At 47.1% G+C, this 22,262-nt stretch overlaps 1 protein-coding gene across 1 annotated transcript; it reads right to left on the bottom strand.

Moving 5' to 3' along the window:
- Nucleotides 1–4,921: 4,921 nt before the first annotated feature.
- On the bottom strand, nucleotides 4,922–21,664 carry LOC128123802 (tumor necrosis factor receptor superfamily member 26-like). The gene is made up of 6 exons (XM_052760106.1): nucleotides 21,626–21,664; nucleotides 12,037–12,124; nucleotides 10,961–11,089; nucleotides 10,350–10,461; nucleotides 7,563–7,639; nucleotides 4,922–5,049 (listed from the first exon to the last, which is right to left on the bottom strand). Exons 1-6 carry the CDS (start codon nucleotides 21,662–21,664, stop codon nucleotides 4,922–4,924), a joined length of 573 nt encoding a protein of 190 aa, XP_052616066.1.
- Between the last annotated feature and the right edge of the window lie 598 nt (nucleotides 21,665–22,262).

The following is a 22,262-nucleotide window of genomic DNA, read 5'->3' as shown; positions in this document are numbered from 1 at the left end:
AATTAGGCAGCAAAACTGACTTTCCGGGAGCAACAGACTCAGGAGATGACTGTGCCCTGCAATGTTCATTTCAGCAAGTATTTAAGCACAAAACCCACAAACATCTGTGCCAAGTTAGTTACATTTTTCTACCAATCAGAAGTCAGGATTAGGGACTTTCCTAGGAACATTGTTCTGTGGTATGTAGTTGGTTGTTTCTGTTCTTTTAGAGGGCCTGCCACCCAGCTCCCAAATAAATCACACATGGAGGCTTATCTTTAATTATAAATGCTAGGCCTTAGATTGGCTTGTTTCTTGCCAACTTTTCTTAAATTATTCTGTCTATCTTTGGCCTCAGGGCTTTTATCTTTCTCTATTCCTGTATATCTTTTCTTTCCTTCTTACCCCATGTCTGGCTGTGTAGCTGGTTGGCTGGGTGGCTGTGTGGCTGAGTGGCTGGCTCCTGAAGTCCTCCTCCTTCCTCTCCTGTTCCTTGATCTTTCTTTTTCTCCTCCCAGATTTCTCATATATATTCTCTCTGCCTGCCAGCCAAACCTATCCTTTCTCCTGCCTTGCTATTGGCCATTCAGCTCTTATTTGACCAACAAGTGTTTTAGACAGGCACAGTAACACAGCTTCACAGAGTTAAACAAATGCAACATAAAGGAATGCAATACTTCTTTGCATCATTAAACAAATGTTCCACAGCATAAACAAATGTAACACATCTTAAAATAATATTCCATAACATTTCCCCCTTTTTGTCTAAATAAAATGAAAGGGTTTTTTTTTTTCCTTTGGTTTTTTTAGAGACAGGGTTTCTCCGTGTAGCTTTGCACCTTTTCTGGAACTCGCTTTGTAGACCAGGCTGGCCTCGAACTCACAGAGATCCGCCTGCCTCTGCCTCCAGAGTGCTGGGATTAAAGGTTAAAGGCGTGCGCCACCACCGCCCAGTGAAAGGTTTTAACTTTAACGTAATGAGACTATATACAACAAAAAACCATTATCAGGTAAGAATTAGATTTACAATATTCAGTCCATTTGTGTTTAGCAAATTCAGAGAAAACACTCCACCATCCATACCATCTTTGTGACTCCAAAGTTTTATACCTAATTTACTTTCTATCACAACTAAGGAAAAGTGCAACTATAACTATCTAGTCTTTGTTTTTTCAAGACAGGATTTCTCTGTGTAGCCCTGGCTTTCCTGGAACTCACTTTGTAGACCAGGCTGGCGAACTTAAAGTGATCCACCTGCCTCTGCCTCCTGAGTGCTGGGATTAAAGATTTGTGATACCACTGCCTGGCTAAAATTTTAATCAATTAATCAACCTACGTAGATACTGTTAGTTATTTGGCGGCGCTCTTACCCTGAGAGGAAATCATGACACACAACAGAATCCACTAACCAGAGTTTTATTAAGATAAGATTGACAGACAAGTGCTCAAGCCTGCGGAAGAGACACATGTGTAGAGAAGAAGAAGAAAGCCGGGAATATGGCGCTGGCTTATAAAGGCTGGGTGGCACACGCGTACACAAGTTGATGTGGCTACTCCATGAATGCGCGTAGATCACATGGTTGCGTTGTGCGCTCTTAAGCAACCATGCAAAGTCCTGGTCATGTGAGACGCCTTGGCCCAGAAATGGCTATTTTGACCCAGAACTGGCTAGGCAGAAGTGTCTAGGCCCAACCATGGGGGCGTGTTGTGAATCTATCAGATACAGCTTCTTCTGAGGAATTCTCATTCATACATGCTCACTGTAGTTTGAGAGGAATCAAGTCTAAGGCTAGTTCTTAGGCAGATGCCTTGGGGTTGGATTGCCTAAAAGCACAGACTCTGTTCCCAGTGCCCAGTGTGGCAGAGTCCATAGTTGCTCACACAGGCTTGCCAGGAGTCTTTGTTGTGAGCTTATCTGTATAACAAAGCATCTTACCTGGGTCACACCCTGCTATAGACTACAGGGGCATGGTGGCTCAAAGGACATTTGGGTCCTCCTAACCTTGGCTCCTAGGAAGACATTCCAAGCACCATGATCCCAAACTGGCTCTAATTGACAAGTTCAGAGTACAAAGCCACATATCTCTAAGGCCACAGTGGGCATCAAGGAGGGAAGCCCTCTAGCCGCACACAGGACTGATGTGCTTTGCACAAGAAAAGGGCACATCACATATCTGGAGTTCACGAGGCATGCAGTGGGATGGGTGCCAGCTTCAAATTCAGCTGGGCTATTTGGAATGTCTCAATCCTGTATCAAAAGACACCTGACCTAGCTTGAGGACCTTGCACACACATGTGTTTTAGCAGCTAAATTGTCACAGCTTGCAAACACATATAAATTATTAGTTTCTGGGAGGCCAGTCCCAAGTTTAGAAACAGTACCTGTAGGCAGAAGTTTCTGTCCTGCCAGTCGCTCCCAAGTAACCACACAGAAACTTATTATTAGTTATAAATGTTTAGCCAATAGCTCAGGCTTGTTACTAGCTAACTCTTTCATTATAAATTAACCCATATTTCTTATCTGTGCTTTGTCACATGGCTTGGTGCCTTTTCTCAGCACAGCATGCTCATCTTGCTTTTCTTTACTTCTGCTCACAACTCCCAGACTCTGCCCTTCTTCCCAGCATCCTCTTCATTTGGCCCTCCTACCTAAACTCTACTTGTCCACCTATTGGCCACTCAGCTTCTTTATTAAACCAATGACATACATTCACGTAGTGTAAAGGGATATTCCACAAGTACTACCAAGCTTCTACTTCCATGCTCAGGATTATCAATGTCCTTAAGTCCAGTGAGCTTCAGGAATGCCATCTGTTTACTCATCAGAATTTTGTAGCACATTGGAGGCTGGAAAAAAAACCAGAAAACAACTAAGAGTCTACTTATATTTCTGGGATATTCTGGAGGAAAGCTGCAGCATTTCTGTGATTCTGTGTCTCAGTATATGAGAGGCTCTTTGTGTCCCCAAGTAATCCCTAGTGATCAGAAGACCCTGGTTGGGACAACTTACTATTCATCAATTACTCAAGATGGAGAGCAGCCAAGTCCAACATGGCTTCAGTTTTCCTTCTAGAAGGAACTTCTGGTCTCTTCTAGGGAGGCCAGAGGCCCAGGATGAACAGTTTGTGGATTGGCCCTGTCTTTCCTTACCCTACCGAGACCTCCAGCATTTAGGGCAGTGCTTGGCAAGCTCCCAAGGCATGTTGAGAAGAAGGGATGCCATGTATCTGGGAAGCTAGCCAGGGAGATCTATACCATGTGAAGTCAGGGCCTGACCAGATCCTAGGACAAGCCTGCTGTGAGGTGTCCTGTGGCTTCCAAAAGACAAGCCCATGTCCTGACCTGTTGCCTGCAACTATGGTCTTAGTTGGATAAGTTTTTATAGGTGAGGACACACTCCAAGGATTGGTCAGGCAGGGAGGGGGCCATCTGAAGATGGTGGCAGGCTAACTTAAGCAGCCTCAAGCCAAAGACTGGCAGTTCCTAGAAGCTGGAAAGGAAGGAGAGACCCTCTGAGCCACTGAGAGACCTAGCTTTAGTCACACTTAGGCTTAGACTTCTAACCACTAGAAGGGCAAGACAGTAGATTCCTAATGGGTTGAGCCCCACTTTGTAGTCATCTGTTACAACAGTTCAGGCACTCTTTTTACAAAGAGAAAACACCTCCCTTTGATTTTCTGTGCCTCAGTTTCTACCCAGTGTCAAAACCACTAGAACTTCAGTCTCTTCCCAGCACAAACTTTGGCTCTCATAAAGAGGACATGGCACCATCTAACCCCCAAGATGCAGGATGCCCACACCTCCCTGGCTTTCTGGGACTGCATTGCCACTCTAATGAGAGCTAAGCACTCAGCAACTGGAGGGTCAGGAGAATTTCTAGGAGGGACTGCAGGCATAGTACCCACAGAGCCTGGGAAAATGGTGTGGTGGTGTTTAAGGTGGAGGAAAGAGAATCAGGAGCTCTTGGTCAGGCTCAGTGTTAAGAGAACTCACTGGCTGCTCATCTAGGGAGCCTAGGTTCAGTTCCCAGCATCTGCAGGATGGATCAGTAACTCCAGTTCCAAGGGATCCAGCATCCTCTTCTGGCCTCCACAGGCACTGTATATTCATAGTGTACAAACATAAGTGCAGGGAGAAAAACCCATGCACATACTTTTAAAAAAACATTTTTTTAAAAAAAATTTCAAGATCATCCTCAGCTACATAACAAGTCTGAAGCTAGCCTGGGCTATAAGAGATTCTGACAAAGAATTCCCAGCATGCTACTTACAGAGCTGAATCTCCTCTCCTGAAACACGCGGTGAATTTAGACTCCCTGGTGCAGTGGACGAAGAAAGAACTGGAAGAAGAAACGTCTTCAGTCCATAGCAAACTCACACTTGTTTCCAGAACCTGGCAACATAGAGCTGAACCTCTGTCTGGGGAGGGGGTTTCAGGAGCCTCCTTAACCCATCCCTCTGTCCCCTGCTCCAGGCTGGGGCACCCTGGAAGGTGCTCAGTGCCACCTTGACCCCCTTAACCTGAGATGCTGCTGGCACTCTTCGGGCTGTTCTATCCTCAATGATAAAGCCAGAGCCTTGTCAAACACACTGCCTCTCCTGAGACCGAGGAGGTGGCTCAGAGTGAATATTGCTCTTGCAGAAGCACCCAGTTTGGTTCCCAACACCCATGTCAGGCAGCTCATAACCACCTGTAATTCTAGCTCCAGGGCATCTGATGCTTTGGTTTCTGGGCACACACACACACTTCTCATGGATACACAGACTGCTCTAGGTTGTTTGTTTTGTTTTGTTTTGTTTTCCAAGATAGGGTTTCTCTGTATAACAGCCCTGGCTGTCCTAGAACTCACTCTGTAGACCAGGCTAACCTCGAACTCAGAGATCCTCATGCCTCTGCCTCCTGAGTGCTGGGATTGAAGGCATGCACTGCCACTTCCCAGCATTCACTCACCTCTTTTTAAAACACACCAAATGACGGCGATGACAGCAGCAATGATGATGATGACAGCAGCTATGACAACTATAACAGTCAGAGGGCCAGACAGGCAGAGACAGTGACAACCTGGCGTCCCTGGAAGGAGACGGACGGGAGACCGCTGCGGCAGGGTTGAGCACAGCTGACAGCTGTCTTTTTTTTGAGACAGGGTTTCTCTGTGTAACTGTCTTGGCCGTTCTGGAACTCTCTTTGTAGACCAGGCTGACCTCGAACTCACAGAGATTCACCTGCCTCCCAAGTGCTGGGATTAAAGGCGTGCGCCACCACTGCCTGGTGGCTGTCTTTATTAGAGTGACAAACCACAGAAGCTCCTGCTTCCTGTCCAGGCTCAGAGGCCATGGCGTCCTGTTAAGGTTCTTGGAAGGAGCAAAGGGTGTGCCTCACCAGAAGAGCAGCAGGGGGCTCTGCTCCCCACAGACTGCTCAGATCATTCAGGAGTCTTGGCCTCACTCTTTGTGAAATCACAGCCCAGGGAGAGCCCAGGATGCAGATACAGGGGGGATGGAACAGGCTAGAGGGAACTGTGGACCCCAGGCTCTGTCAGCAGCTGCATGAATGGCTGAGGGTCAGTGAAGCTACATATCACTCAACCTAAAGGCTTTCTTAGTCTTAGATAAGGTCTTTCTATTTATTATGTATTTATTTATTGGTTTTAGTATTAAGCATCCTTCTAAAATTGTTGCTCATTTGTTTACCTTATTTTTAATGTTTAAATATTTTTATGTGTATAGGTATTTGTCTACATGCATGTCTGTGCATTGTGTGCTCACAGTGCCTATGGAGGTCAGAAGAGGGCGCCATATCCGTTAGAACAGGAGTTACAGATGGTTGTGAGCTGGGGGGGGGGGGCTGGAAATTGAACCTGGGTCCTCTGCAACAGCAACAAGTACTCTTAACCAATGAGCCATCTCTCCAGCTCCTACTTATTTATTTTTTGATATAGAATCTTGCCATGTAGCCCTGACTGGTCTAGTACTAGGTAAATAGCCCAGATTGGCCTTCAATTCACAGCAATCCTCCTGCCTCAATAGCATATGTGATGGAGTTACAGACCTGTGCTGTCACACTTGGATGTTTTACTTTATTATTTATTAAATTTCATTTCATTATTATTTATATTTACATGCTCATGTGTGTGTCTCTGTATGCATGTGCATGTGCATGCATGTGCGCGCGCGTGAACACACACACACACACACACACACACACACACACACATCAGAGGAGGACATCGTGTGTCCTATGCTATCACTCTCTGCCTTACTCACTCCCGTGAGACAGGGTCTCTCTCCCTGAACCTGCAGCTAGGCTGACAGCCAGTGAGTCCCAGAGACGGAAGCACAGTCACACTCATGGGTTCTGGGATTTGACGTAAGGTCTGCATGTGTGTACAGCCAACACTCTTACCCACTGAGCTCCCTGGCCCCATTTTTAAAACTAACACTTTACTGTTATGTGTGTGGAGGTCAGAGGACAATTTGGTTTGGTTTGTTCTTTCCATTCACCTTTCCATGGGTTTCAGGTTCTGGGGATTGAACTCTGGTTGCCAGGCCCAAATGGTAAGTGCTTTTATCTTCTGATATTTCTAATGTCAGCCCCTGCCTATAGGATCTTTTTTTATGTGTATGGGTGTTTTGCCTGTATGTGTACCATGTGTGTGCCTAGTGAACAAAGAGGTCAGAAGAGGGTGTCAAAAGCTTTGAACCTGGAATAACAGTTGTAAGCCACCATATAGGTGCTGGGATTGAACCTAGGTCCCCTGTAAGAGCAAGTGCTCTAAATCCCGAAGCCATCTCTCCAGCACCCTCCTGCTTGTAGTATTTAATGAAAACTTTCTTTAGGAGTTGGGGAGATGGCTTGGTTGGGTTGTGAGCCTAGCCTGTAACTGCTGAGACATCTCTCCAACCCAAAGACAAGATTCTTGACCTGCAGCCCCCCAAGCAAAATCCAGCCAAACACAGTCATTTGTTCATAATCTCTGGCTGTTTTTCCTACTGTGGCAGAGTTTAATAGTGACTATAAATGTCAATGTTACCTTCTCAGCTGGTTTAGTTTGGGTTTCTATTGATTTCAGTTTGCAGTTTGAGACCATCATCCCAGGAAGTCAGGGCAGGAACTCAAGGCAGGAACCACTACAGAATGAGGCTTCTTCCTCAAGGCTTGCTATGCCTGCTTCCTTATAAACTCCAGGATGACCTACCCCAGGGTAGCATCATCCACAATGGGTTGAGCCTTCCCACATCAATCACTAATTAAGAAAATGCCCTATAGGAGTGCCTACAGGCCAATCTGTCAGGGGTCATTTTCTCAGTTGAGATTCTCTTTTCCTAAATGACTCCAGCCTGTGTTAAGTTGACATAAAAACTAGCCAGTACACCAGTGCACATTTTTTGGAGAGGGGTAATTTAGAGACAGAGTTTCTCTGTGTAGCCTTGGCTATCCTGGAACTCACTCTGTAGACCAGGTTAGCCTCGAACTCAGAGATCTGCCTGCCTTTGCCTCCTGAGTGCTGGGATTAAAGGCATGCACCACCACCACCGCCCAACCAGCGAACATTTTTAATGTGACTTTAGGAGACAGATCCTTACCTGAGTCTGACTTGAACGTGTCACACAGTGTGTCCATGGTGGCGTTGCATTGCCTGATGACTCTGTCCTTAGGACAGCTGGGAGGAAAGCAGAACGTGTTACTTCCTCCCACCCAGGCAGCCCAGAACACACTCTACACTGCCCACAGGGTTAGGGAGGACCAGCCCCAGCCCAGCATGGCCATGGTACACCTTGCCGTTCTGGCCAAAAGCACTCTGAAGAGATTAGAGTTTGGGGGTGTCTGTTCTATTTAGGGAAGGCCTCTCTCTGTCTCCGCTCTGAAGACCTGACCTGCTGTCCCACCACATAGAGGGAAGTCTGCCTAGAGACAAAGACAGTGTGAGTAAGGAAGAGGCAAAGATGTACAGACAATCAAGAGCCTCCATCAAACTGGAGTTGAACAGTCTTTCCTCACGCAGTTCAGTGTTTTCTGAGTCGTGTTTATGGGTGTAGAACCTGCCTCACAGATGCAAGCTAATGCCTGGTGTGGTGATGAACTCCTTTAACCCCAGCCCTTGGGAAGCAGATGCAGGCAGATTCTTGTGAGTTCACACCAGTCTGGTCTACATAGTGAGTCCCAGGCCAGCCAGTGAGACCCTGTTTCAGAGGGTGTTTGTGTGGAGAGATGGCTCAGTGGTTAAGAGCATTTGCTGCTCTTCTAGAAAAAGTAGGTTCTAGTCTCAGTGTCCACACAGTGGCTCACAACCAGCTATAACTATAGTTCCAGGGCATTCAATACCCTCTTTGGGACTCTATGGGCATCAGACATGCAGGCAAACACTATGCACATAATTAACAAACAAACAAACAAACAAATAAATAAATAAATACAGATTCAAGCTACTATACAAGAGGCTTTATTACTATAGATACCTCTCAAAAATGTCCTCCCAAACTCATGTGCCTTGGAACTTCACCTTGCTTGGAAACAGGGTCTTTACAAATGACACTAAGTGAAGTTGGGGGTCACACTGGGTTAGAATGAGGCTTTTTTTCCTTTTTTGGTTTTTCAAGACAAGGCTTCTCTGTGTAGCCTTTGGAGCCTGTCCCGGAACTCACTTTGTAGACCAGGCAGAACTCGAATTCACAGAGATTCACCTTCGTCTGCCTCCCGAGTGCTGGGATTAAAGGTGTGCGCCACCACTGCCCAGGTAGAATGAGTCTTAACCAAGTGATTAGAGTCCTTACAAGGAAGAGTTGTAGTCAGATGCACAGGAGCAAAGTCTACGTGGAGAGAGAGGTGGCAAAGAGTGATGTGTTCACACACAAAGGAATGTCAGGAATCACTGCCACCACCAGAAACTAGAAGAGGCCAGGGAGGAGGCAGAGGAGTGGTTCTCAACCTGTGGGTCGCAACCCCTTTCGCATGGGTCACATAGCAGATACCCTGCATGTCAGATATTTACATTCTGATCCATGACAGTAGCAAAGTTAACGGTTATGAAGTAGGAACAAAAATAATTTTATGGTTGGGGATCACCACAGCAGGGAGAACTGTACTAAAGGGTCACAGAATTAGAAAGGTTGAGGACCACTGACCTAGAGCCTGCAGAGGGAGTGAAGACCTGTGAATGCCTTTGATGTTGGACTTCTTGGCCAGAACCATACAAGAATAACTTTCTGTTTTCACTCCCTGTTTATGGTCATTGCTAAGTGGCCACCAGATATTTTTACTTTTTTTAAGGCAGAATCTCATGTAGCCCAGGCTGGCCTCAAACTCACTAGGTAACCAAAGATGACCTTGAACTTCTGATCATCTGGCCTCCAGAGTACTGGGATTGTAGGCATACCACCATACCTGGTATATGTGGTTCTAGAGATTGAATCCAAGGCTTTGTGTATGCTATAGAAACACTCTACCAACTGAGCTACATTCCTGGTCCCACAGAATTCCTTTTTTAAAGTTTCATTTTATGTTTAGATATGTGCATGTGTTTGTGTCTGTGTGCATGAGTGCAGGTACCCACAGAGGCCAGAAGAGGGCATCAGATTCCCTAGAGCTGGAGTTATAGACAGTTATGAGCCCCCTGATGTGGGTGCAGTGAACTAAACTCAGTTCCTTAGAAAAGTGGATCACATCTTAGCCCTGTGCCATCTCTCTAGCTCTCCTTCCCCATTCTTAATTAACAGTAAGTCACTTTTGCCATCCTTTCTGCCTAGAGTTTTTTCCCCTTGAACTTTCTGTGGTTCCATGTCTCCCTGATTCACTGAGAGCCTCTACCCATAAATAACCTTGTGATTCCTCCAACTGAGTGTGCAGTGGCCCCCACGATCATGAACTTACTCATCACCAATAGTGTTTGTTTTTTTCAGACATTATCTATATCCCAAGCTGACCTCAAACTTGCTATGTAGTTAACCTTGCACTCCCGATCCTCCTGCCTCTGCTTCCCCAGTGCCAGGACCACAGGCTGTACCACCACACCTGGTTTGTGCAGTTCTGGGGGTGGAACCAGGGCCTTGTACATGCTAGGCAAACACTCTGCCAACTTAGTTTCATCCCCAGTCCATCGTTAATGGTCTTATGCTATGTATGCATCTCTGTTGTGTGTCTCTCACTGTTGGGGCTCAAAGGTTGTTTGTTGAGTGAGTTAATGAATGAGTGAATGAATGAGCACTGACTCCAGGCAGCTTCTGGAAGGAAGGATCCTTTGTTTGATTTCACCTGGGTGGCAGGTGCTGCCCTCACAAGTCCCTCTACAGACAGGGACTCAGAGGCTAGGGGACTAGAGGGCAGGAGTGGGGATCTACACTCATTGTGTTTCCCCCCCCCCCCCCAGCTGGTACCTGCTGCATGGAAGGCACTTCTCCACACAGTTTTCAGAGTTACAATAGGTGCCCTGCTTGCACTGGCACTTACGATTAGCCGTCTGGGAGCATTCTGACACCTCCTCTTGGTCTGTGGAAGCAGGAAGGCTGCAGGTCAGTCATCAGGGTGGGAGTCTGTCCCAGTGTACAACACTCCATGACACAGTAGTCATCTTCACAAGCTTTTCACTCTAGGCACGCAATCTGCCTTCACCCTGTCCTCTAACACAGGGACCATGCCAACACAACAGCCAGCCTCCCTTTTCTTCCACAGAGCCCTTCGATCTGGGCTGGAGAAGAACAGGGAAGGGGTGTACCTCAGGAGTATCCAACCCCCAAGCTTCCTTTCAAGCAAAGGCTCTACAGTGGAGCAGCACTCCCAGCCCTTATTGGGGTTGGCAGGGAGGAGAAGAGAGAGAGAGAAAAAAGCCTATTAGGCCTTTGTGTCAGGTAGAGTGTGAAGAAGGCAGCATTTGCCATCTTCATTATCTTTCTGTGGCCCCTCCCCCTGCCAGTCCGCCTGCTTTAACTATCAGTGGAGAGGCTGCCCCCATGGACGGACAGATGTACGGACGAGGCTGCCCACTTACCATGCCGGCACTGAGAGCAGCGAAAGCAGGAAGACTCCCTGTTGTGGTGGTTCATGAAGTTTTCAAGCTCACACGGGACACACTCACTCTCACTGTGGTTCCTCTGGCATGATTTAATGAGGTGGGTGCCTATGTGAGAGGAGAAAGAGGTGTCCAGGAGCCTAGCGAAGCCCTTGGGGGGCTAGACCCCCTCACTACCCACTCCTAGGCCCCCAGCCTCCTTGCCACAGTCTTCATACTAAACTTAACGTGTGGAGGCCCTGCATCACCCCTTGGCTGAGACTGATGTCCTGCAGGGTATTGGAGCAAGTGAGTTCTTCCGCTTCACTCCAGAGTCCTAGAGAGCTGGCTTACAAGAGGCCCATGTGTCCATCTCCCCGTCTCATGCCAGGTTGCTGCCTGCCCATGATGGTTTCCACAGAACTCCAGAGTCTAAATAAAGATTAGATCCTTAGCCAAGGTCCCTACCACCTTCTCAGCCTATGGCAGACGCATAGGGAGACAGTTGCCCACCTCACAATATGAGCTCTGCACTTGTGCTGACTCCCACAGTGTTCAGTGAGGTCAGTTCCACCTCACTGTTTGTGCGGTGTGCTTGTAGGGATGTGCCCACACATGGCCATGTACCCACAAGTGTGCGCAGGCGTGCATACAGACCCAAATGGGTGTCCACAGACTCGTGTGCATATAAGTGCATGAGTAGGTATGTTTGCAGGTAGGTTTGCATACAGATGTGTGTTGGCAGTTGTGTAGGATGGGGGCTGGGTCCAGGTGCAGACACTCATATGCTTTTTCTCAGGCATCTCCTTGCTGCTTCTGTAGAACACACCAATGCCCATCTCTGGACAGGCACACACATGTCTCTGGTCTTTGTCCTCCAAAGCCAGGGGCAGTGCTTGGGTGGGGGAGGGCAAGTAGCAGCTGGTTGCTAAGGTGACACCCACTTCCCTTTTTCTGTCTGATTACACCCCTCTCAATGCAGTCTCCAGTTCAGCCCTAGCTAAAAGGCCTGTAGCATCTTTTCCCATCAGAAGGCCAGGCTTGTGGAATGCTCTGGAAAGCATCCTGGAACTCACCAGCAGGACAAAGTTGGCAGCAGAAGGTCTCAGATTGGAACTCATCTGTCCCACATGGGCTTGGACTACTCTCATTGCAAACTGTCACCTAGAATCAGAAGGGGAAATACAAAAAACCCATCCATTCGTGACTCTCAGCACAGAAGAGGTAGATGGCTCCCCACCTGACCTCAGCTCTCATATGGACCCTTTCTGCAGAGCATACACTACAATTTTGCTCATATCTCCCCAAGAGTGACTGGTAGTAGTCAGGGGGCAGGTGTCACTCTGCAGGTATATTCCTCAGTTTCCAAATGTGGGTGGCTTTGTATCTTTGCCATTGGTGTGTGACCTGTAGGGCTGTCAGTGAACTGTTGGTGTTCTAGTATATGCTGTTTTCAGTGGCCACAACTATAAAGTTTCTTTCGATTCATTTATGCGTAGTATGAGTATGCTGCCTGTGTGTATATATGAACATCATGTGCTTGCCTGGTGTCCTTGGAGAAAAGAGTGTGGATCCCTTGGGACTGGAGTTCCAGATGATTGTGGTCCACCATGTGGGAGCTGGGAACCCAATCCGGGACCTCTGTAAGAGCAGCTGGTGCTCCTACCCAGAGTCATCTCTCCAGCCCTGCATCTACACTTTAAGAAAGTATGTTTGTGAAGTTGTGTGTATCTGTGCACACATATTGTAAATGTATGTGCCTGTGTATACTTACAAAGTATGCTCATTATGTGATCTCAATTTTTTATAACCGTACTGATTTTTTTTTTAAAGATATAGCCCTAGCTGGACTGAAACTCAATATGTAGTTAAAACTGGTCTCAAACTCAGATCTGCCTGCTTCTGCCTCCTGAGTGTTGGGATTAAAGGTGTGCACCGCCAAGGTCTGGCCTCCTTTGATTTATTATGGTATGTGCATGTGAGTGAGAGAAAGGAGGTACCATGGCATGCATGTGCCATGGTGTGCATTTGGAAATGAGAGAACAGTGTTGTGGAGTCCATTCTCTCCTCACACCTTTACGTGGGCTCTGAGGATTGAGCTAAAGCTGGCAGGCTTGTGTGACTTGTACCTTTATCCACGGCGCCACCTCTCTGGCCCCACAGTTTTACTGAGACAGGGACTATCACTAAACTCAGAGTTCAGGTTGGGCTAGAATGGCTACCAATGAGCTCCCAGAATCCACCTGCCCCCTTCCCACTCTCACTGGAGTTATAGACACATGTTGCCATACCTGGCTTTTACAGGGTGCTGAGGATCCAAACTCAGTCTGCTTTTTGTGTGTTGGACACAGTTTCATGTTGGTTTATTTCACCAGTGTATTTGATCCTCATTATTCACAAATTATGTATTTGTGAATCCACCTACTTCCTAACATTTCTTCTCATACCAAAATCAGTGGTACTTTTCAGCTATTCACTAATACGCACAGAGTGTCAAAAAATTTGAGCTCCCTGAGGCTGAAGAAATGGCTCCGCAGTACAGCGCACTTGCTGTTCTCCCAGAGGACCCAGGTATGATTCCCAGCACCCACATTAGGTGGCTCACAAGGGCCTGAAACTCCAGTTCCAGTAGATTGGTGTCCTCTTCTGGACTCTTCACAATGTGTATATACTCACACAATACATAAATAAAAAATAACTCAGTTATGTGGTGATATATTGTGTACCCTAATAAAGCTTGTATGAGGATCAGAGGACAGAGCTAGCCACTAGATTAGACATAGAGGCCAGACAGTGGTGGCACACACCCTTAATCCTATCACTCAGGAGGCAGAGATCCATTTGGATCTCTGTGAGCTCAAGGTCACACTGGAAACAGAGCCAGGCAGTGGTGGCACACACATTTAATCCCAGTCCTGGGAAGTACACATGCCTTTAATCCCAGGAGGTGATGGCAGGGTGGAGAAAGGTATATAAGGCGTGAGGAAATAGGAAATGAGGCAGTTCAGCTGAGACCCTTTCCGGTGAGGACTCAAGCGTTCAGTCTGAGGATTCATGGGAACAGGATTGGCTGAGGAGTTGGCAAGGTGAGGTTGGCTGTGGCTTGTTCTGCTTCTCTGATCTTTCAGCCTTCCCCCCAATATCTGGCTCTGGATTTTTTACTAAAATACCATCTAAGATTTGAACAACACAGTTAAATATTTGTATATATATTATATATGTGTATGTGTGTGCACATACACACACACACTGAGACAGGTTCTTGCTGTGTATACACACACACACACACAAACACACACACACACACACACACACACACACACACACACACACACACACACTGAGACAGGGTCTTGCTATGTACCTGGACACACACACACACACACACACACACACACACACACACACACACACACTGAGACAAGGTCTTGCTATGTACCTGGATGGCCTGGAACTTGCTGTGTATTCAGCCTGGCCTCCAACTCACAGAGATTCACCTACTTCTGTCTCGAGTGCTGAGATTAAAAATGTTTGTCACTCCTAGCATTCAGGAGGGAGAGGCAGGCAGATCTCTGTGAGCACAAGGGCAACCTGGTCTATAAAGCAAATTCCAGGACAACTAGGGCTGTCAAAAAAACAAAAAAAAAAAAGTGTGCGTGTCACCACCCTGGGCTAAAATTAACCCTGGGTTAAAAATTTTGAGTCACTTGAACACGTTCTGCCCATTGAGGGCAAGTGAGGAAATATTTTCTGTTCCTGCTTCATCTTCCACTTCACGTATGAGTCTCTCTTACAGGATACCATTACCTTTGTTTCTGTATCTTTTGTGGTGTTTCGCATTGCTTATCTTGCTGTTTAAAATGGCTCCAAACACAGCAGTGAGAAACTGTTTCCTGTCCACAGTACTAGGAAGTCACAAATAACCTTACAGATAACACATGTGTTTTGGAGAAACTGCTACAGGTGTGAATTACAGGCTGAGGAACATGGGTTCTCTATGAATCAACACAGATGGCATAAGATGCCTTTAAACAAACATAAAGTAATCTACTGACCAGTTTATAAAAGTATGGACAGAGGCTTACAAGAACAAGCCTCTGGGCTAGGAGTTGGCTCCGTCAGTACCTCCATCAAAGCATGAGGACCTGAGTTTGGATCTCTCACATTCACCCGGGCATGTAGAGTATCTCTAACTCCAGGGCTGAAGATGGAGACAGGCAAATCCCTGAAGCTCATTGGAAACGAAGCATAACTTAGCTCTAGGTTCACTGAAAGACCCTGTCTCCCTGGATGTAATGATGGCTCTGCAGTTAAGAGCACAGGCTACTCTTCCAGAGGACCTGGGTTTCATTCCCAGAAGCCACATGGTGGCTCACAACCATCCACACTCGAGTTCCAGGAGATCCAACACCCTCCCTCTTTTGACCGCTGTGGGCACCAAGAACGTATACAGTACACCTAAACTCACTCAGACACACATAAAAACATATTTTTTAAATATTAAAGTTTACTTATTTTTATGTATATAAGTATTTTGACTGAATGTGTGTGCCACACCTCTGTCTGGTGCCTGTGGAGGTCTCCAGACCTTTAAAAAAAATTGGAGGGGTTTCAAGACAGGGTTTCTCTGTGTAACAGCCCTGGCTGTCCTGGAACTTGCTTTGTTGACCAGGCTGGTCTCAAACTCTCGAGAGATCCGCCTGTCTCTGCCTCCTAGTACTGGGAATTAAAGGTGTGCTCTGACATACCCATCTTAATTAAAAAAGAAAGAAAGAAGATCCTGCCTTGAGAAATAAGGTGGAGAAAGATCCAGAAAGACACCAGACAGCAGCCTCTAGTTTCCTAGTGCACATATCTACATTTGGGGAAGGGAGGAGGGGAGGAGGGAAGGAGGGGAGGAGGGGGAGGGGGAAGGGAGAGGGGGAGGGGGAGGGGAGGAGGGGAGGGAGATAGCATCTAACCCTGCTTTCTTCCTGAGAGCCTTGGCTCAATACCTTAGGTAGTTGGGGTGACTTTCAGAACATACACCTCTACTATGAGAACTGCCTTGGGGTGTGGCTCAGTGGCACAGCCCTTGCTTGCTCAAGGCCCTGGGTTCTATTCCCAGCACCACAAAAAACAAATAAATGAATGTATCTTAAAAGATAAGAAATGAGCAGGAGAAATGGATCAGTGGTTAAGAGCACATAATGCCCTTGCAGAGGACCCGAATTCAATTACCAGCATCCAAGTCAGGGGACTTACAACCGCCTGTACCTCCATCTCCAAGGGGATGCAACACCTCTGGCCTCTGTGGGCATCTACACTCACACACACACAGTTACAAATAATAAAAATAAACATTTTTAAAAAAAATAAGAATAATGTCACCCCTCTGTGGCTTTCCCCCTTAGCCATTATGAAGGAGACCCTGTTCCTCACCAATGTGGTCCAGGCTGGATTTCTCCCATTGGATTATTATACACCATCTCTGCTGCCTTCAGCTGGAATTTGATCTAACTCCGTCTTTCTGCCATTCATTTCCATCAAACTGTATCTGTTCTATTTTGTCCATCTGTTCTCGAGACAGGGTGTTTCTCTGTGTAGCCCTGGCTGTCCCGGAACTCTCTCTCTCTCTGTAGACCAGGCTGGCTTCATATTCAGAGATCTGCCTGCCTCTGCCTCTCAAGTGCTGGGATTAAAGGCCTGAGCTACCACACCTGGTTTGTTCTTTCTTTCTATAAATGATCAAGGCTTGGTGGTGCGTGCCTTTAATCTCAGTACTCAGAAAGTGAGAAGACTTTTGGGAGTTTGGGGATATCCAGAGCTATACAATAATGTGGGGGCTCACAGAGGCTCCAAAGTAAAGCTTTACTCAAGGTCAGAAAGTCTGAGCTTGCTTTACCCAGCAGGGCTGCATAATAGAATGATTTGGCCAAAGGCATGGTTACCAGGTGTCTTGAAGGGTCTACACTTGTTGGTACTTTATACCTCGACCTTGAGAGGGGGAGGTCTTTTGCTCCTCCCCTTACTGATGTATAAAAAGCTCGTAATAATTAAAGTTGAGAGGACTGACTATTGACCTAGGGCCCTCCTGAAGCTATCCTGTGTCCCTGTCTTTCTCATCATACCACCTCATTCCTCACTCCTCCCCACAAGAATCCTTCAACAGGTCAGAGCTGGCCTCCTACACAATAAGACTCTGTCTCCAAAACAACATTTAATTTTTTTTTTTTACCTTATGTATGAGCACCTGCCTACATATATGTATGTGCACTGTGTGTGTGTGCAGTGCCTGCAGAAGCCAGAAGATCCTTTGGAACTGGAGTTAAGGAAGGTTGTGAGCTTCCATGTGGGTGCTGAGAACTGAACCTGGGTACTTCGCAGGAACAGTTAGTGCAGATGTGTTGAATTACTACTTTGCTGTACATATCATCTAATAAACTTTAGAAAGAAAAAAGAAGGCCGGGTGGTGGTGGCGGCGGCGGCGGCGGCGGCGGCGGCGCACGCCTTTAGTCCCTAGCACTCGGGAGGTAGAGCCAGGCAGATCTCTGTGAGTTTGAGGCCAGACTGGTCTACAAAGCGAGATCCAGTACAGGCACCAAAACAATGCAGAGAAACCCTGTCTTGAAAAAACGAACAAACAAAAACAACAAAAAAACCCAAAGCCCACCCCCACTGATACACTTCCTCCAACAAGGCCACACCTCCTAATCTCTCTCAAGTAGTGCCACATCCTAATGACTAAGCATTCAAATATATGACCCTATGGGGGCCATTCTTATTCAAACCACCACATCAGGCTAGTCTCAAACTCCTGGACCAAGTCATCTTTTTGCCTTGGCCTCCTAAATAGCCAGGCTACAGGTATGTGCCTCCACTCCAGACACTTTTAGTTTTGCTTTTCAAAGGGCAAATTCGAAAGGGCATTGATGCCTTTTGAAATTGAAACGGGAGAGGGTCATGTAGCTGAGTGTAAGACTGCCTGCCTACCATGGGCAAGGCCTTGGGTATGGTTCCTAGCACCGCCAAATTTTTCAAAATAAAATAAGATTGAGGGCCTGAAGATGTAATTGAGTTGGTAGAATACTTGCCTAGCACGTATGAGGCCCTGGTTTCCATCCTCAGCCCTGTATAGCATTGATGTAGTGGCACATGCCTGTGTTCCCAGCTCTTGGTGGGTAGAGGCAGGAGGATCCTTAGTTCGAAGTCTACTAAATAAGGCTACATCCTCAGCCCTTATGTCCGTGAGATCCCAAAGAAACTCAGGACCGGTGGCTAACTGTGGTGCCTATTTAACACACCAAAGTGCACCTCTGACTGCTGGCTGCCAGGTTCTTCCAACATCACAGGTACACCTGTTACTGTCCTGGCTCCTGTCAGCATTTCTCACCCTACCCTGCCCACCCCGCCCACCTCACCCTCTACCCTAAACCTCTCCATCCCCGGAGCTTCCCTTCCCTACCCTTTCCCCAGCTTCCCTTTTCTATAAAAACCGGCCATTTTGGCAATGAGCTCTCTTGGCCTCCTGGTCCTTGGCTCCCCTCTTGGTCCTCTTACCTTCTCTCCTCTTCTCTCTCTCTTCTCTTCCTTTCTCACTCTCCCTCCCTTTCTCTCCTTTCATGGCCTGGTTCAGTCAACTGGCCATGTCCCACCTACTACTTTCTCTCCCCGCCTCTGGTGGCTCTCTCCCTCACATCTACAATAAAAACCTTCTCCTCAACCACACCTAGGGATGATCATGTCTTCATTTTCATTCAGTGCTCTCCTTTATTTATTTTGTGCATGTATGTGTATGGCACACGTGCAGGCGTGGGCACGTGTGTGGGTCTCTTGCCTTGGTATGCATGTGTATGTGGAGGCCAGGGTGTGGTGTTGGGTGTCTTCCTTGACCTCTGTCCATTCTGTTTACTGTGGTGAGGTCTCTCACTGAACCCAGAGCTTGCCCTAGGGAAGCCCTGCCTCTCTCAGCTTCCGGAGGGGTGGGGCTAGAGATGGGCTTCCATAACCAACGGCCTTTACATTGGTCTTAGAGAGCAGAACTTCAGTCCTCAAGAGATTTATGGCTCTCCTCTTTTTATTTGCTGCTGCTGTTGTTGTTAGACATGGCCTCATGTAGCCCAGGCTGGGCTCTCACTATATGGCTGAGGATGACCTTGAAATAGTGACCCTCTTGCTTCTACTTCCCCAAATGCTGATACAGGCTGTGCCATGACATTCAGTTTAAAGCACCAAATAAATAAACAGGGAGATGGCTCAGTTGGTAAAACGCTGTCTCAGAACCCAGGTGAAAAACTGAACATGCTGGCACTTCCTTGTAAACCCAACAGTGGTGGCCAATGGGGCAGCCTGACAAGGGAAAATCAAAACTTGAAAGAGAACAGCACCTTCTCTCAGCCGGGGTTCTGAATGCAAAGAAAACAGCAAAGGAAGCCACCAGGGGAGGAAGTGACAGCGTGTCCTTCACTTTCTGGTTCAAGGAAGGAAAAAAACCACTCCGTTTTATACTCCACCCATTTGATACCTACCAGTCATTTGTCTAACTCCAGTTTCCAGAACCCTGTGCTCTAGCAGCTGTGGGACCTGGGAGAATGGATCAATAGCCAATTTCATTGAGAGCATCAGATACTTTATGCTCTGATGGTTAAGAAGAGTCACCTGAGTAAAGTGTACAATCACAAGGATAAGATGCATGTGGCAAAAACATGTTTTGCCATGGAGGGATATAAACAAATAACAACAGCCAGTTGTAATGGGTAATCTGAAGTAAACTCACTCCTAACTGTTAACCTGAAAGGGCAAAAAACACATTCCGAAAAGAAACTGAGGTCACAAGACTCTTGTCTCTCTCTCTCTCTCTCTCTTTTTTTTTTTTTTTTTTTTTTTTTTTGGTGTTTTCTCACAAGCACTCAGAATTCTCCTCACACGACTCCATTCTTGAACTGTGTCCTGACAAACCTGACTCAGTGATTCCCCCACCTAGAAGTGTACAGGGACCATCTACTAACTATGTTATGACTGACTCTTTTCTGGCTTCTGTAACCTGCTCATGCAAACATTCAGTTTGCCTTGACCACCTAATCTTGGCAGATCAAAACAGCTCTTGGCTTGTTTCTGCAGATGCTCAAGGTCTTCCTATGGTTTTTGCCTTTAAAAAACAAAACAAAACACCCCTTCACCCCCACTTTGCACAGCAATCTCAAGTTTGGCTCAGAGATTGTTGTCATGCTAGCAGTAATCAATAAATCTTTTCATTATAATTGAATTGGGTCTATGGTCTTTTTCCAGGGGACAAGAACTTCATCACACTGAGAAAGTGTCCAGAATAGCACACCTATCCATGTAAGTCCCCAGGGAACTTAACCTGAGGACACTTGACGCTCTGGGGGTTCACAGAACCCCAGAGGTTACTGAGGTCCACTGACTGAAGGCCAGCACTACTATCTAGGAAAATCTTGGCAGGCCGTGGGGAGGAAAGTGTCATTTCTCAGGGTGGCTACTTTCACTCTTGTTTGGTGTGAGGTTAGCCCAGAACCAGCCTGTTTCTGCCTGCTTCTCACACAAACCAGCTACTGTAGCAATGCAAAATAATAATACTTTTTTTTTTTTGAGACAGGGTGTCCTACAGTTTAGGGTGGCTTCCAACTCCCTATGTAGCTGAGGGTGACTTTGAACTCCTGATGCTCCTATGTCCTGAGGTTACAGGCCTATGTGCCCCATACCAGGCTGAGAGCATAATCTGGGGAATAATTCCCTTTGAAAATGCCAAGGGGTAGTCAGGCTTGGTGGCTCAGGCCCAGGATTCCAGCAGTCAGAAGCTGAGGCAGGAGAAACGGGAGGTAGAGGCAAGGCTGGGCTGCATAATGTCTGTCTCCAAAGAGGGAGGAGGGAGGGACCAGTGAGACGTCTCAGTGGGAAAGGTGCTTGCCAGCAAGCCTGACAACCTGAGTTTGATTCCTGGGACCCACAAGGTTGAAGGAGAGAACCAACTCCTGACAGCTGTCCACTGACCACCACAAGGAAATATCATAAAGCATTACAAATAAAAACCGAGGGGCTGGAGAGAAGGCTCCGCAGTTAAGAGCACTTGTTGAGAGGACAGCACTCGCAGTGTGACTCACAATAGTCAGTAACTCTGGCTCTAGGGGATCCGATGCCCACTAGCCTGCACCGGCACCCCACACATGTATACAGGCACACAACGTACACAGAGCTAAAATAAAAATAAACCTTTATAAGGTGAGAAGGGACAAAGGAGTCTCAGAAAATGCTGAAACCATTTTTGTAGAAAAGTTAGTCAGGTATGTTGGCTCACGCTTTTAATCTCAGCACTCAGGAGGCAGAGGTGAATTTGAGGCCACACTGGTCTACATAGTGAGTTCCAGGATAGCCAAAGATATATAGTGAGACCCTGTCTCAAAAAATACCAAAGAAGAAGAAAAAGGAGAGGTAGATAGCAGAAAAAAAATCCTACTGTTTGTAGCAAGAAAAGGTAAGGATCTAAACTAACTCTGTCTCATTAGGTGTCTGATCCTCTCCTCTCATCCTCTACCTCCACCATGCAGGCCAAGAGCTGCAAAAGGAGACCCATTACTACCTCTGGGTCCAATCATGCATACTGCTCTGGGCATGACAGCCTGCCAGAACCCAGCTGGGGTTCCCACCCTCCTGCTTGCCTCTACTCACCCTCAGAAGCAGCCATAGCAGCAGCAGATGTACCAGCATGGCCATCAGAGACAGAGGTAGGACAAGGCAGGGTTGGGATGCTGAGTGTGAGTACTAGCCAGTTGCAGCCCAGATGCAGCCCTAGCCAGCTAGGAGGCCTTTAAAACCACCCCCTGCCTGAGTTCTTCCGGTAAGGTCCACACCCAGGTTCCTCGACTTCCTTGCTCCCCTGAACCGTCGTTGTTTTTGAAATTTACATTAAAGTTCCTCAAAACTTCCACTCACCACTCCACAGTACCAATGGCCAGCAAAAGGCACTTCAGAGCCAAGGAGTTTGAAAGCAGAGCCAGCCTAAGAGATGCCTGCATTGACTGACAGTAAGTCTACCCAGACACTGGACTGTGGGTCAGCCTTAAAGAGGAAGGAAAGCCTCCCACATGTTGGATGCCCCTCCAGAGCCCTGGGCTGCAAGGAGTCAGCTGGTCTCAAAAGGACAAACACTGCGTAAGTCTGCTGCTGAGGACCCAGTAGTCTCAGGTCTACGGAGGCAAAAAGCAGGATGGAGTGCCAAGACTGGGAAGGAAAGCTGAGAGTAAGTGAGTGGCTCATGGGATAGAATTTCAGTTTAGGAAGATGGAAAGTTCTGAAGGTGGATGGT

Source organism: Peromyscus californicus, unplaced genomic scaffold, assembly GCF_007827085.1.
Source record: "Peromyscus californicus insignis strain IS unplaced genomic scaffold, ASM782708v3 Scaffold_4__1_contigs__length_199733344, whole genome shotgun sequence".
NCBI lineage: Eukaryota > Metazoa > Chordata > Mammalia > Rodentia > Cricetidae > Peromyscus > Peromyscus californicus.
This window is presented reverse-complemented; position numbering and strand designations above follow the sequence as displayed.

Bases quoted from the DNA above. Each gene is read 5' to 3' on its own strand.
- LOC128123802 (XM_052760106.1), bottom strand. From the start codon at position 21,664: ATGCTGGTACATCTGCTGCTGCTATGGCTGCTTCTGAGG. The intron at 11,090-12,036 runs GTGAGTTCCAGG...CCTCTCACATAG, and splicing joins CTGCCAACTTTGTCCTGCTG to GCACCCACCTCATTAAATCA. The intron at 5,050-7,562 runs GTAAGGATCTGT...GTCTCCTTCCAG, and splicing joins CACGTTCAAGTCAGACTCAG to GGACGCCAGGTTGTCACTGT.